The following is a 16941-nucleotide window of genomic DNA, read 5'->3' on the forward strand; positions in this document are numbered from 1 at the left end:
TGTAAATAATATTTTGTCTTTTAGTTGGAATGCTAGTTGTTTGTTTCTATTCTGTTCCATTCCCTGATAAGTTAGAGTGAAGGTAGGCTTGAGGCCACAAATTTCTCTTACAAGTGTATTTCTCTTGCATGTATGGTTACCTCTGGGCAGAGCAGCCCTCTAAACATCCATCATCACCGTTAATGTGGAAAGGGGCGTGGGGTCATTCCCGGGACTCAAGTGTCTGTGTATTTGCTGTTTATTTATTCATCTATTAAACACGCATTTATTATTTGTCAGGATCTTGGGGAGCACTGGGAATATAGCACTGAACAGGGCAAATGTGGTCCCTGCCCTCATGGGGCTTCCCCAGCAGGGAGCACAGAATCTCAATGAAATTCTTACGAGTGTGATGAGTGCTCTGTGACAGCACAATGAGAGGTTGGGCAGTGTGCAAGCATCCTTTTGGTCTCCCGTCCCAGGGAGTTCTTTGCTCTTCTGCAACCAGCATCATCTCTTGACCACCCTCCCCAATCAGCACCTCCTCTAACTCTTTCTGAAGTAAGAACCATTTACTGACTTTCTCATCGTTAGCTGAAGCCCTCAAATCAGCAGTTACCTATTGTCACAAATTCAATAACTCTTCATGCGAGGCATGTGCTGTCTTTAAAATTAGCTGTGGTTAAAAAATAATTCGTATGATAAAGGATCTGAGATTAAATGATTTCAAAAGTTAGAACTGAGAAATACATTTGGTAAGCAGTGTTTATGCTGGAGACTGAGGTCAGTTTTATGGAAGTGTTTCATTTTTACCACTCTCTTTTGGAGAAGAAGGGCTCTGGCGTGGCTGGAAGTTTTGCTGGTTTTTAAATACCTTTTAGAACCAGGGATATTTTTTCTTTTGGGTGTGCATGGGGGTGTCTGAACCCTAATTCCTTTTATTATCCTGTACAATGAGTGCTTAAATGTGGCTGCTTTCTCCTTCACTGGCAAAAGCTTTCACCACGTCCAACTTCCTCTGTGATCTCCACCAGTAGGCCCGCTGTCTTGCCTCAGACGTCCCCCTGAAAGCAGGTGCCCACAGCCCTTGTCCCCCGTCAGTGGGGACAATGAGTGTGGTATCCTCCCCCCTTTGAGGCGAGAGCATCGCACTAAGAATTCACTTTGAGTTTGGTTATTTGTTTGGTTTTTAATTTTTAATTCCTACTTGTGAATTTGCAAAGGCAGAGGAAAGCAACTCACATCTCTATCTCTTCTTTTCCGAAAAACAAAACCCAAAAGACTCCTGGGATTCTGCTCAGAAAACCAAAGATGTCTCCCCCCAGCTGAACTCGGCCACCATCATTGACATCCACCCTTCCTCCACCTACAGCATCCGCATGTACGCCAAGAACCGGATCGGCAAGAGCGAGCCCAGCAACGAGCTGTCCATCACTGCGGACGAGGCAGGTGCGTGTGAGCGTGGACGCCGGTGCCCAGGGCCCCGAGCGGGCTCTCAGGTTCATGCAGAACCAGACCTTTGATGAGCGTTCTCCATAGTTCCACGCCCTTCCAGAGACACAGACAGTGCTCTGCCTCCTACTTGGCAGGCGCGCCTCTTCAAATGGGGCTTCATTCAAGGTTCTCATACCCAAGACTTAAAAGAAAGACGTAGGACCCTAACAGTCTAGTGCAAGTTAAAGGACTCTGCAGGTTTCACAGTCTCTTTGTTTGGATGCTGGAATCAGGTGGCAGGAGAACCATGAGTCTGTCTTGCTCGAGACCCCGAGCCGTCCAGGTGAGGGAGGGCGTTTAACTGGGAAGCAGCAAGAGTGCTTGCTGTGTGGGCAGCTAGGGAGATGGTAGTACTAGTTATTTTACCGAATAGAAATGCCACGATTTCTGTAAGAAACTTTGTTGCTTTTTTTCCTACTACTAAGTATTTCATATTCAGTTGAAAACTTAGAAGATAGAGATAAGCATTGTGAAGGAGGCAAAACAGCTTCTATAATCCTACCCACTGGAGCTATCTATGGATATGTTGGTATCACCTACTAAATCATTTTTGTAACCTGTTCCATCACCCACGCACACATGCATGCACACTCACCCCCTCACACACGCGTGCAGGCACATACGTGTACACACACTCTTCAACACCATGGTCCCCTATGGCCACCATGGGCTGAAATGAACTGGTCTGTGGAGGACTGAGCAATTAGGCGGCAGCAATAATGCTGGCTGACAACACACCTTCTGGAAGGAGAGGAGGAAGCGAGCCGCCCTTGGGTTTTTCTGGGGAAGGAAAGATAAGGAACCAAAGCTTGGCTCATCTCTTGGAGGGAACAGTGTCCAGCCCCCAAACCTAGCTTTTCTTTACTTGCCAGCAATCAGAGCTAATCAGCCACCACCTACTGCTATGGTAACGTTGGAGGCTTGGTCTCCGACCCCTAGTACTCATCACCAAGGTTAAAGCGGTCATCCCCAAAGGACCAAGGGTCCAATGGGAGGTCTGTTTCACCTTTTAATGGGGGAAGTAGGGTTGTTCCTGACTTCCTTTCCACCGCCTCCCCTCTGTTGTGCTCATTAATGGCATTCCAAATAGACATCACTCAGATATCTCTTATGTCATCTCCAATTGGTAATGAAACCTTCTACCATTTAGTTAACACGTTCCGTGTAGTGTTGGGCTTGCCCGCTGTTTTCAGTTATTCATGATTACACACACCGCTGTGATGAATATCTTAGGGGTATGCCTTTTGTCATTTCAAGATTATTTTCTCAGGTTAAATAGCAAGAAGTAGGATTGCTGGATCAAAGCAAAAGCAAAATTTAACTCTTTTGATAGGTGTAGTCAATATTGTCCTCCAGGAAATAGGTTAACATGTACAATTCTTCCTGAACAGAGAATGAGCACTCATTTCTCAGCCCTGTAACATAACAGTTCTTGAAAACTGCCTTTAAGGGAGGGTGATAGGAGAGCTTTATGCTTCGGTGTCTGAGGATGAGCCATTTCTACTACTTGAATTAGAAATCACCTAGAGTGTGATTTCTTATCTCCAAAATGGACATAATGATGCCTCTCTCCTCCTTATCACAAACATATTGGATAAACAAAAAAAAATTCCAAGCTCTAAAAGTACTTTTCATTTCTTAGAAATAAGTGGGAAATGAGTGTTAGCATGATCCTGCAAAAATAGAGTCTTATTTACATATTTATATAAACAACCCACTAACTTCCGGGAATTTCATTGCACTGAATATGTAGGGAAAATAAGCTGTCCCCCAAAATGTGATCTCTGAGGCAGTGCTCCATCTTTTCCTTCCTCTTGACCCCTTTTCTCAACTGCGCCATCTCGACAACCTTTTCAAGGTAACTCCATTTTTCTGGTGGTGCTTTTTGTGGCTGCTTTCTGTATTGCCATTATGAATGCTGGTGTTGCTTTTGATTTCATTTCCTCTGTGACCTCTGCTGCAGCTGGCAGTTGCCATGGCAGCGTTTCTCTCCCCAGCCAGGAGGACAGGTGAACAGCCTCTCCTGACCAGTGGTCTGCAGTGCAGCTTGCATCTCTGTAGACAGACTGATGCAGAAGCCGCCTTCTTGGCTCCTGGGGCTGGCCTCTTGGATTTGAACCTGGGCGCTAGCCACTGGCAGCCTCACACAGCCCTGTCATTTACTATTCAGATGAGCTAAGGGAAAATGCAGGGAAAGGAACAGGGTTGAGCAAAGTAAAGCTACAAAACAATGTGGCTTTGTCTTGGTGCATAGGTTTGCGTGACTAAAATAAAATAGTCCTTTTTCCTCGTTTGACTCACATGGAATGGAGGGTGACTATCCTGACCAAAGAAACCCTCACTGGAATTGCCTACAGTAGCCATAGATTGCCACTGCCATTTCCCGGCAGGGATGCCCCCAAGCCTATCTTTTAGAAGCTGCAGCCATCTTGAGATGACCATTCCCCACCCTAACTGACCCTTTTCCTTAAAAAAAAAAAAAAAAGAGTAATCATCTCTCAAGCAGTGAAAACCCTCAGGTGGAATCTCTTGAAAGCCTTAGATCCACTCATTATTATGGTAATATAGTGCCCAAGTCTGGAGCACCTGAGGACACCTTTCACTCCCCACCTGGCTGAGGAAGTGAGTCTGTGAGGCATCCTGGTCTGCGTCTCCCCCACCCTACTATCTGAAGCCCCACTGGACTCCCTATGGCCCAGTAAGTGACGGCCTGCCATCTTCTGTCCCTTCTCTGCATGCGTGCTACATCCTGCCTGGAAGTCCCTCCAAATTCCATGTCTCCTTTTCTGTGCTCTTCCTTGAAAAGCCAAATCAAGGGTGTCCCCCAGTGGGACACCTTCTCCAGTCTCCCTGGATGACATCACTGCCCCTCCCCCAGTACTGAGTAGGAAACTTTCTGAAAATGACCTTTGGGCCATGTTGTCCTTTCTCCGTGGGGCTGTGTGCTGCTCATTTCTACCCCTCATATGTGTCTGGCATAATGGAGATTACTCAGTACATGTGGGAGGAATGTTCATAAATATGACTTAGAGGGTTGTCGTAGAATAAGTGTAACAATGAGCAGTGTGTGTGTGTGTGTGTGTGTGTGTGTGTGTGTGTGTGTGTTGAGGAAATACATCATGGCTAAAACCCACACTGTAATTCTGAAGCACCTCAGAAAAACAGAGAAAGGCGCAAGGGTAGGGCTGGAAGGTGGAAGGAGAAGACGGTGGGAGAAAGAAGCAGGCCCACGCATCAGAGCTCCGACTTGGACCACAGGAAACATCGGGGCCTGCGGCCTGAGATGCCTCCCCTGTCCTGATGGATGGAGCGTGTCCCACGTCGAGCGGCTGCCCCCACAGCACACAGCCTGTGTGTGTGTTGGGATTGGCTCCGCCTATTGTCATGCAGACCTTTACAATTGGGTGTCAGTTTCTAAAAGCTGGGAACTTCAGGTTGAAACCTCAAGTTTGAATTCCTCCTGTGTCCTGTTTGGGAACAATCAGCTGGGGCTCTGTGTAGAGTGGTCGCCCATACACCCCCAGTTAACCACCAGCCCACACTGCTTGCATGTAAGGTTCAGCAAACGGGAGCCAATGGACCAAATTCTGCTCATAATTCTTGAGCTAAAAATAGTTTTTACATTAAAAAGAAGAGGAAATAGAAGGATATGCAACACAGGCTACATGCAGCCCCAAAGTTTAAATATTCCCTATTTGTCCCTTTACAGAAAAGGTTTACAGATCCCTGAAGTAGGTCTTGCCATGGTGGGCTCGGGGGTTTGGGATGCCTGTTGTATCACCCATTGTAAAGCTTTGTGAAGGAGGAATCACTGCTGCTTACATAGCATTCCTACCTAATGTTGGAAAATAGCATTGTTCCAGTTCCACCAACACTGAATTTATTTTCATATGAAAGCACACAAATGCATTATCATACCCTCTAATACATCTGACCTCAGGACACAGCCGCAAAGCACAGATCACGCTGTCTGGCACACTCTTCCCGACTCCCCTCAGCAGCCCTTCGCCCCTGAAGGGGAGAAGTCCAGAGATAAAGTGGGGACACTGCTAAGAGTTAATGAGATCAACTCCTAATGGACCAGAAGTGCAGGGACTTGCCAGGTTTCCTCGACACAGATCAGCCTGTCACATCCATGGCTGACCCTCACCCAAAACCAACTTCCCCATTAGCAGCTGTGCCCTGAAGGTCACGTGTCACTTAGTGCCTGTGACTGAGTTTAGAGTGGCTGATCCTTTCGTCGTTTCATTATGAATCTGTCCGTGGAACATGGAAGTTCAATTATAAGGGAGCTCCTTGAAAAACCGCTGAGTTTTCTCAGACGCATCAGAGAATGGAAGGTCAGGATTATGGGAGGGTCACCACACAGAGTCCTTGGGTTTCCATTGGATCTGGCACTAAGTCAATGGTCTTTGCATCCTTTTTCATAACCTCTAAGAGCAGCAGCTCTGATCTAGAAGTTTCCTGTGTGCTGAGCTAGAGGCTGAAGGGAACAGGATATGATGAGGGCTTAAGGAGCGAAAGCCATCATCAATGTGTCACAATAAATGGATGAACATTGGTGCATATTAGCCCATGGCGACATCCATTGTGCTCTTCAATGAGAGAGTCAGATGCACAGGGTCTGCCCATTGAGAACCAGGGGCATCCTACACCCGAGCCTTCAGCAATCTGCTTCTGTAGTTGCTGTGTTTCTACAGCTTCCATTTAGAGATTTTGGAAATCAGACAAATCACTGACCTCCTTGCTGTTCCTCATTCATGCCCAGTATACTCCCACCAGCTATCCTAGAATGTTCAGGAATATTCTGGAATATTCTGGGATTATTCTGGAATGTTCTTCTCCCTCCTTCTATACCTCCTTCAAGTCTTTGCTCAAATATCGTCTTTTCAATGAGTCCTAGTCAGGACTCCCCTTCATTATTTAAAGTTTAAAGCTCGACCAACAACCCCCTCAGTCACAAGTAGTCCCCTCCCTCCATTAACTCTGGTTTTTAAAAATAGCATTTATCACCATCAAACATACCACACAATTTATTGATTTATTTTGTTTATGATCTATTTTTGGTTAGTTGCCTGTTTTGTTCACTGCTGCATCCCAGACACCGAGAACAGTGTTTGGCACCTAATAGATGCTAAATAAATAATAGTTTAGATAACTAAGCTATTTATTTAATAAATAGTTATTTAAATGAATGCAACTTTTCCCCATCTAGATATGAACTGTTCTTGGTTTTATTTTGGTTTTTAACTAAACATAGTCTTGGTCTCCTTTGCCCGGCAAAGAGCATTCCTCTCACCCACAGTTCTTCTATCAGAGATGGACACGTGGCTGTGGAATCATGCCGTTATCCCCTTGTCCATTCTTTTATCCACTTTTGTACCCAAGTCCTTGCCTAGTTTCAAACATGGCACATACTGTATTTCCCCCAAAATAAGACCTAGCCGGACCATCAGCTCTAATACGTCTTTTGGAGCAAAAATTAATATAAGACCTGGTATTATATTATATTATATTATATTATATTATATTATATTATATTATATTATACCCAGTCTTACATTATAGTAAGATAAGACCCGGTCTTATATTAATTTTTGCTCCAAAAGACGCATTAGAGCTGCTGGTCCGGCTAGGTCTTATTTTCAGGGAAACACGCCAGCAGGCCCTCAGTAGGTTCCCCAATAAGGAAACCAGAGATGGCGATTTGGGAGTGATTCCCACTGGCGTGGTTCACTGCTGAATGACTGATTTATCCCCAAGTGTCTCCTGGTGAAGCCAGGAGATTGACATGTGGAGGAGAGACTATTTAGAGGGCAGAGGGGAGAGCTGAGGCTGAGCCATGGGTCTGTCCTGGAAATGGGGACCGTCCTCCCACCACTGCAGTGGGGACCTTCACAAAAAACCAAACCAAACTGGAAAAACAAATTGTCCCCAGTTCATGATTGCATCATTGAATTTATATTTTCTGAAAGAATCAAGGGTATTTTTGTAAGCACTTTCCTTGAACCTTTGTTTTTAATTATGATTCTCTCTCCACAAGAATATGAAGACTGCGACCGTTTATTGCCATATTCTTGAGAAGGCCGCACGAAAGGCCACAGCTCAGACACCCCCAAAGGACGCAGAGGAGGCAGCGCCCCTAAATTGCCTCTGATTCCCAACAGCCAGTCTCCCTGTTAAATCGGATTTACCACGATTAAATTAAAATAATCAAGCATCCGTAGAGCTGTCAGAACTTAACATAATTTTTTAAGAAGGATTCTTTTGTGAATGAACTGCATGCTTCTCCTGACCACAGAAGTATCAGTGGTGATGAGAAATCCATTCCACGTGTTTTCACTGAATCTGATTACCCAAAGGTCCCCGCAGAACGGGCTCGTCCCTGTGAGCAGAACGTAGGGGCAGGGCTACAACAGTTTTCACAGTCAGCTGCTTGCCGGCCTCTCCCTCCGTCACTGTTCTGGAAATGAACTTCAGCTACTTCAGCCTTTGCACTTAAGGAACTGATAAACCCAAGAGGCTGCAGCACCCCCAGAAAACCACGGTCCCCACGATCTGCTGGAGGGAGAGGTGCGCTCTGAGTTTCAGCCTGCGCACATTCATTTTCCCTTCAAAGCAAGGTCTGGTTCTTGACTGGGTCCCTGAGGATGCACCCTTAGAGTCTATTGGGGGAAGAGAGAAAGGCTGACACCAAGACTGCTTTGCAAACATGTGCCCAGCCCTACTGTGACGAGTCCCCCAGCTGGGGCGGGAGCTCTCAGGCATGGGCAGGAAACTGATGGAGACAAAAGAAAGCTGGAGGACGAAGGCTCTGACCTGCCCAGGGCCAGGTGTGTTGAGGTTCCACTGAGATGTTGGATGTGGCTGGGACACGGGGTGCTTGGGGGCCTGGGGAGCAAAACAGAAGCATGAAGAGGACAGGACACAGATGGTGAGAAGTTAGTATGATGGGTGAGAAGTTTGTAGGGTGCTCTGGGCTGATGTCCCCATTAAAAGTGTAAAAGGGAGACCAGAATTCATGTTTAGGAACTGAATAGAAACTGGTAGCAGACATAAATGTCGGATGTCAGGGTGAGAGGCTGTGTGGACAGTGAGAGTTTTTCTGACAGTGGCAGAGGACAGGGGACAGGGGACATTTAGACTAGACTTCAGGGCTGAGGGATGGCATAAGCAAGACTGAGAACCAGGGGCCTGGGGTAGGAAACAGCCTACAGACCTGACTCTCCTCCTGTTTCTACCCCCATCCTCCTCTGCCCCCTCCCCCATTCTTGTAAACTTTCTAGCTGCTTAGAGACGCTCCTGTATTCCCATTTCCCCTCAAATTCATATTTCAAAAATATAGTGAACCGTCTTTCCTGGAAACCGGCTCCCTCTCTAGACATCCTTCTTCTCTCCTAGTCCCACCAGCCCTGACCTGTGGCATCAGCTTCCCCCTTCTTCCTTGATGCACGGGAGCCCCCATCAGGTCCCATTGCTCCTCTGGCAGCAATCCCACGTCCAGGTCTTCTTCCCCACTGTCACAGTGATGATCCATCCCACACCATGTCACTGGTCTCATAGCGGCCCAAGGCCCGGCATGCTGGCCCCTCACCACATGAGTCTCATAGGCTAAACTGCCCCACCCCAGGCCAGCGCTGTCTCATGCTGAACACTCTTTTCCAATGGCCACTGGAATCCCCCAAGCCGACATTGTGTTCCTAAAGCCCAAAACTCTTACCTTCACTCTCTCATTCTGATTTCTTGACTTCACCTCTTACTGTTTTGTTGAGAAGATAGAGACAGTCAGGGTGGAACTGCTTCCCTGGGCCAGCAAGGCTCCTGGAGGCCCCCCACACACACACTGCTTCCTCCCTCCTCCCATCCCGCTCAGCCCTCCATGTCTGCTGCTGCTTCTGTCCTCATCGTCCCTTTAAGTATATCTTTTCTTCTTGTTATTCGAATTTCTCCGTTTTGTCTCCTATGTAAAAACACCCAGTTATAATAACAACGATTACGGTGGCTTATACTTACTGAGCACGTTGTTTTCATCACCTTCTGACATACATTTTCCTGTTTTATTAGCTAGAGAAGGAAAACGAGGCACACAGAAATCAAATAACCTGCAAAAAACCACACAGCTACTAAGTAATAGAGCCAGAGTTTGAACTCAGGGGGAAAGATTGAAATGCCCATCAACTGAGCAACCACTGACAGTCCCTGACTTACAAAGTTTCCACTTAATGATTTTTCCTACTCCATGATGGTGCGTGTGAAAGTTATATGTACTCAATAGAAATGGTACTCCAAAGCTTGAACTTTGACCTTTCCCCAGGCTAGCAATATGCCAGATGATACTCTCTGGTCATGCTGGGCAGTGATGGGGCAGGGAGCCCCAGCGCCCAGTGAGCCATGTGAACACCTGATACTCTAGTGTGGTAATAAATGCATATTCAACTTAGGACATTTTCAACTTCCAATGATTTTACTGGGACATAAGCCCTCGTGAGTCGAGAAGCGTCTATACGACATGTTATTACTCAAAACTTCTTCCTCTGGAAAAAAGGACAATGCTTCTCTTGACCTTGCCTGTCTCCAGCCCAACCCTTATCTTTACCTTTCCTTTCACTGCCCAAATCTTCGAAATCAGCTTATGTTCACTCCTGCTTTCTCAGCTCCCGTATGCTCCTCACCCTCCTGCATACGGGCACCCGTCCGCAGAGTGGTTCTTTTGCAGCTGTGATCACAAAATCGTCACTCCAGCAATGTGTTCTCATCCATAGGGGTCTCGCCCTGCTGACTTCTGGGTCACCGTTTGCTTCTACTTCTCAGATAACACTCGCATGTATGCTGTGTTATATCGTACTTGTGCGTGTGTGTGTGCGTGCACGCACATCTGATTGTTCTGGTTAGATCACAAACTCTGGGTGGACAAGAGTGCTTATATCCCTTAGTTCTATATTAGGTACTTAGCACGTAGTACATTTCTAAGACATATTAATTGACCATCACTGGGTGTCATTGGAATCCGTACAATCATGAGAAATAGGTTGGTGTGAATTGCACGCTCCGTTTTACTCTTCAACTTTGCTTGTGCCATCAGAGGCCACAGCCTGTGGTTCACAAGAATTTTTGATTGAAAAGTGTAAAGAACTAAAGCGATCAGGGAGACTCGAGGCAGAAGAACCAGAGGTTTGTAGGGTTTTTTTTGCCTCAGTAGCTCTGAGTAACCCGAGGGACCCCAAAGCCATGTCACTAGAAGAGACTTCCAAGGGAAAGAGAAGGGTCTTCAACAACCACCACACATAGAGTTTTCCAAAAAAAAAAAAAAAAAAAGAATGAAGCATTTTACCATTACCTTGAGGTTTATTAATCAAGCTGTCAAAGACCTGGGGAGGAAGAGCACGAGGACAGGCTTGGAGTCAGTTTTCCTGGGAGCAAGAAAGCCCCGGCTACATTTAGTACACAGTGACTCTGCCCAAGGGATTTGCCCATGGAAGCTGAAAACGCTGTCTGTGCCGACAAAGCCCACGCCTGGGGACTGTGGAGGGCTCTGTAGGTTTCAGTGCACTCTGGAAGTCATTCTAACCTGTGGGTTTTGGTCTTTCAGCTCCTGATGGCCCACCTCAGGAAGTTCACCTGGAGCCCATATCCTCTCAGAGCATCAGGGTCACCTGGAAGGTAAACCAAGCAAACGCTTGTCTTCTGGCACTTTTTCCTTGGGGGCGAGCACTTCACTCATGTTAAGTGTTATGAGGCCAAAACACTAACATCCCATTCTGTACAATTAGATTCAAATCCCTTTTTGTAAGACCCAATATTTGTATCCCTATTTCGAATACTTGGACGGCAAGCCTACGTCCACAGAGAGTGCTGCTGTGTCTTGTTTTTATCTGTTGAATCTTGATTGAGTCCTAAGTGCTGGTCTCCAGGCAGAGAGTGAAAAGGGTGTGTCTGCCTCACTAATTTCATCCCAGGGGGACTTCTAATCACTTTTCCTATGTGGCAAATCGTGGTGTGTAGTACTTAGTCCACCGAGGTGGCAGGAAGGAGAGCAGTCCCCGCTGTGCCACCAGCTGGCTGTGTCCTCAAGCACGCCCCTTGTTTCCTCACCAGTGAGTGCCCTGCTGAGCGTCCAAGGTCCCCAAGTGTGGCCCGCAGGTGCAGACTGGCCACTGGTCAGGTGGGGGCTTCTGACTAGTGGCTGGGAGAGAGAGAAAGCTTGAGTGCAAACAACTAGAGCGACCAGCATGCTGTTTGTCCAGAGGACATGTTTTTCATACCAAAACTTTCCCGGGGAAGGAAGCAGTGGATTGGTGCTCTGTGCAAGGTCGTCACAAACCAGCGTGTTAGGAGGGACCTTAGCTGGTATCACTTACCTGGTGGGTGAAACTGCCTTGGGGTCTAGCCAGCCCTTAGTGTGCCCTTGGAGATAACTCCCTTAGGTCACATTCCATTTTATCTAGAGAGTTCTTGTCAGGCCAAACTGTCTGTAAAGTTGTACTTACTGCTCCAGTTCTGTATTTCTCTCATCACATGTTTTCTTCTTGCCTCTTTCCTCCCCCTTTTTCCTGTGTTCTCACTCGGAGCAGAGGGCAACAGCCCCCGTGAGGTCTTCCAGGCACACACCTCCTGTAACCATTCAACACTAAACCTGCTGTACCTGTCGCTAGGTTTTTCCGTTGAGCAGCAGCTCTTTCATAAAGTGACCAGAGTCTATAGCAAAAAGAGCTTTCATTGTAGAAGTGGATGCCCCCTTTGGTGTTAACACACGTTCATGCAGGAAGCCCCTTTGTGTCAGCTTTTCACAGCCCCAACCTGGGAGCTGTGATTCCGGCGGGCAGCATGCCATGACTGTTCAGTGGCTCAGACAGCGCAGGCCACACGGTGTGGGAAGGGGTGTCATTCCGCTTTGTGAGCACACCCGCCAGCTGTGAGCATCACACACTGGGTTATGAAAGGCACTTGGCAAGCCCTCGCCACACACACAGCCCAGCCACTCTGCAAAAGGAATGCTGACTCACTCTGACTTGAATTAAAGACTCTGTGAAGTTTGACCCACTCGCTCTCTTCAGCCCCTTGCATTTTTGCCGCTGAAAAAGAGCAGCTATTACGGTAGCCCCTAAAGCTTTTTGGGTCTTGCTTGAGAGATGTGTCTGTCCACGGAGCTCTTATACCCAAACATAGAAACTTTTTAGGCTTTAAAAGGCATTACATCCTTTCTGTCTCCATAGAAAAACAGCAACAGAAATCAGTAAATTGCAGTTAAGTTTCTTCTTAATGTCAAAAGGATGAATCTGGTGTAGGCTATTAAAAGGAAGCCTTGCTGCCATCGGATCATGAGGCGGTTGTAATACGCTGTTCACAGAAAGTGATTTATCTCAGAGTAGCCGTGCCATTGCCTAGCCTGTCAGCAGGCAGACAGACATGTGGGTGACTTAACCAGTGAATGAGGTAAGGGCTGCCCATTCGATGGCTTTTCATTTCTCATTAACCTGATTATGTAAGAAAAGTGCATCACTGATTCAACCAAACTGTATGCTCTTATCCAGAATCTAAGGGATATGTAAAGTAGGATATGGTGCAAAAAAAATATGCCTCGATTTTATGGTGTAAAATTCCAGATTTACATTTTGTGTAAGGAGGTGACAGGAAAGGAGAAGAAAGGAGGAAGTGAAGAAAGAAGGAGAAACCACGTGAGCCCAAGGAGGGAGCCCCGCCTCAGGCAGCCAGGATGGAAATCGTAGGCCATCTAAGGTAGAAACCCATTCAGAGTCACAGGCCAGCTGATCACGAGTGAAAGATGTGCTTCACGGAGACACACACAATAGAAGGGAGAAGAGCTCGGGCTTTGGGTGGGAAAATGGCATTTTAGATGCTGAACCTCTTACAGCTCAGGAGCACCTTTCTATAGCATCACAGGCATGTTAAACTTGTTTAACTATCATTGTACAAACCCTTCAGTAACATACACCTTCTGTTGAACAAAATGAACAACTTTCCCTCTTTATTTCAGTTATTTCTTTCACCAACATTTCAGATTTTAAGCTTTTCAAGTCTAGCAGAGGTGGCCCATGGCCTACTGAATAGAGACCAAAACCCAAAAGACACTCTAGGCTGTTCAACAACAGGCGGCACCAGCCTGTCTCAGGGTTGTCACTCTCTCCTCCCCAGTTACCAGGTACCAGGCATGACCACAGCTGTCATCTTCTCTGCTTCTCCACAGTCATTGCTCACACTGTTCATTAATTGCATTCTCCCCTCGGCCTGCCCAGTCCTGCTTACTCAATGCTCCCATCCTGTACAGCTCTCTCTGTGAACATGGGTGAATCTCCAAAGTGGAATTTGTTGTTTGGTCCTCTGTGTTACCCATTACTCAGTGATGTCCCCATCACATGTTTCTAATTTCCATTTGATTGCATCGCTCTTTTGTCCTGTGAGCTCATTAGAGGCAAAGACTGTCTCATTCATCTTTGATTTCCTGTGGCTGGCACATTTGCATGAATGAATGAATGAATGAATGAATGAATGAATGAATTCTTATGTGCGTGGGAAATGATAAGGCCTATAATACAAGTGTTCCAAATTGCACTGGCCTCTGAAGCATTATGTCTACAGAAACTGCCATGGAGAAGGCATCCCGGCTCTCAGGACCTGCCAGTACCAGGCTGTGATACAATGAGGGTCTAATTCATGATACAGTAAAATACACCTGGGCATACAATGGCGGACACCCAAAGATGTGATCTATATTCAGTGTACCAGATAGACCAACCACTTTACATGTGGGTTTCTACTAAAAATGTATTGAAAAGTGAATAACAGTAACGGTCCAATTCATTTGTGACAAGTTCTAGAGGAAATGGCCATCTGCAGATCACTTCAAACGTAAGCCCAAGAACAAGTAACATATGTAATTGTCTTCATTATGCAAGATGGAGGCTCGGAAAGAGCTCTTAAACACTTTTACATATTTTGAGTTAAATAAAAATGCTAAGCAGTGCCGTACCAGGAACTCGAGCGATAATGTAAGTGGTTCTAAGTAAAATAAAAATGAAGTAAATAATAATATCCACTTTCTCGCTCTTTCTCCAAACCCTTTGAAAAACCAAAGGGTCTGCGTAAGCAAACACAATTTACTTTACCACATGTTTTTACTGGAATTATTCAAAATCAGAAAGAATATTTAAAGCTACAGATTATTGATAACGATGTATTTGATTAAGTACCTGAAAAATCATAAAACTAAAGAATTCTTTGGTTTTTCAGAAAATTCGTATTTTAGTCTATCTCCTAAGTGTAAAACTACTGACAGAACATGTCTCTGTTGACAGTCACCTTGACAGGTCACCTTCTCTTCTGGTCAGTCTCAGAATCAACTGATCCCATTTGATGCAAATTAAGGACGATTTGATTGCCTGTTGTTTAGTGTGCTCATAAAAGAAAACTTTTAGTATTTGCAATATTTAATGATTATCAATATCTCAAAACATTTCTCCAGAGAGAAATTAAAGCAGAGATTTTTTTTTTCTTGTTGATGTAAATGTTTTGTTTCGTTTTGAATGAGAAATTGTTTTCGAGCCATAGGCTGTCCCCAAAATATGAAATTTTCAATTGCTTAAATATTGCACTGCTGAAAACAATTGTCAGACTAATGACTCAGAGAATAAGTTTCCTGAGAATAAGTTTCCCCCTTTCTTGAGTCTCAGTATCATACCCTCTGGCCAAGATTTTATTTAGAATAAGCAGTGTTACAGAAGAGACACATGACTTCCATAAAATATAAACATTGAATGTTTAGGGATGTAATTAAATTTCAGCAATCCAAAGAATGCTTTTAACTAGAATACCACATCACCACAATCTCCAATAATTCCAACTAATTGAGGCATCATTACAATCTATTCTATGCTTCAGAGACGAGCTCTTACACTGGGAAAATGGCTAAGTCCACCATTTTAAAAGTAGTGACCTTCTCAGTCATGACTTAATAAACGGCAGGCTCCACTTGACTCCGCCATTTAAATCCCTCTACCTCTAAGAAGTGGCACACATGTTGGAAAAAGAACACCTTCCACACTGGCATTTCCTGGCTTCCTGGGAAAGACATCTCCCTGGGCATTTATTTGCTCTCTGCCCAGTGCTGTGCCCATCTTTTGCCTGCATCCTGTCATTAGATCTGGGCTTGGGGTGAACCCAGTCCTGTCCACAGGGGGTCCTGAAGCTAGAGGGACTCACGTAAGATCTAAGGGCTCATGACTGTAAGAGTGAGGGCCCCCACCCAGGCATTCTTACTCTGCCTGTGGGCTTCTAAGCAACCGAGAAGCTAACGCATGTGGAACGCCAAGATCGTAGTGCAAGTACAGTAAGCTACAACATATATTAGTGCCTTTTCCTAGCCTTCTAACTTCATCTTATAAAGTTTCCCCAATACCATTGAAGTTAGAGAAAACAGGCAAAATTTACATTTTTACCTACCAACACTTTCTTTCCAAATTATAAATTTAACCTCAGAGTAACTTGAGTAAATCGACACCCTTTGTTCTTACACCAATTGAAATTCGAAAGAGCTGCCTTGACATTAATTTTGCCTAATTTTTTAACTCTCACTTTAATCTTTAGGCTATGAAAAATTACAAAATTTACATTTCTTTTATGAACTAATCAATCAGTTCTAGAGATGGATTTATAGAAGCTTTATTAAAAATCCTGATGACCAACATGACTTAAAAATATTTAAGGAATTCTCAGACCTTCTCATCTTAACAAGTCTGAAAACTCTTTCCTCTATAACAAGAGATTAAAAACCCAAACTAGTTTCAAAATCTCTTGGTCAACCATATAGAATCGGATCATTCTCTCTTGACTTCCTACAGGTGACTAGACTGTAAACTTTGTGAAGGTAGAGGGAATATTTATTCACTATATCCCCAGTAGAAGCACAGTGAATATTTGTTCAATAAATACATGAACACTCCCAGTGTTCACTTTCATGTTAAAATATGTATATCAAGAAGGGTAGCTTTTCCTTTGGAAACCTCTGGACTCCTTAGAAAGCCCTACCTGACTATATTTGCATCTCACTTTTTTGTGCATATAAAAACTATACAGAGACCTTTAACAAAACCACTCATTTCTTATTTGCATCATTTGGAATATATTCTGCATCTCTCTTCATCTGTCCATTGAATTAGCCCTCATGGTTTGGCCATGTGATTGGCCTTTTCCCAGGACCCCAGTCGTCTATCCCAGAGCAGAGCCAGCAGCGTGCCTGCTCAAAGGGCCTTGACTGGCATCCCAACCTCAGCAGGCAGTCCTCTTGGTTCTTGCTTCAAAGGCAGTGAGGAGATGCTGCCCACCTTTCCAAAGGCTCTCCAGCCGCCAAGAGTGAGATCCAGGTCTGACACCTGGACATGCTGGGAAGCGATATTGGCTGGGACTCAGCACAGGAAGCATGTCTCCATTCAATCCCAGTGGAAGTGCTCTATC

At 45.3% G+C, this 16941-nt stretch overlaps 1 protein-coding gene across 2 annotated transcripts in view; it reads left to right on the forward strand.

Moving 5' to 3' along the window:
* Positions 1-16941, forward strand: part of DSCAM (DS cell adhesion molecule) — a 639047-nt gene that overhangs the window by 513172 nt on the left and 108934 nt on the right. For both annotated transcript variants that reach the window (XM_019745768.2, XM_019745769.2), the window contains exons 15-16: positions 1261-1428; positions 11063-11133. In XM_019745768.2, coding sequence (XP_019601327.2) covers positions 1261-1428; positions 11063-11133 — 239 coding nt within the window. The remainder of the gene's footprint in view (positions 1-1260; positions 1429-11062; positions 11134-16941) is intronic.

The sequence above is a fragment of the Rhinolophus sinicus genome, linkage group LG01 (genome assembly GCF_036562045.2).
Source record: "Rhinolophus sinicus isolate RSC01 linkage group LG01, ASM3656204v1, whole genome shotgun sequence".
Taxonomy (NCBI): Eukaryota; Metazoa; Chordata; class Mammalia; order Chiroptera; family Rhinolophidae; genus Rhinolophus; species Rhinolophus sinicus.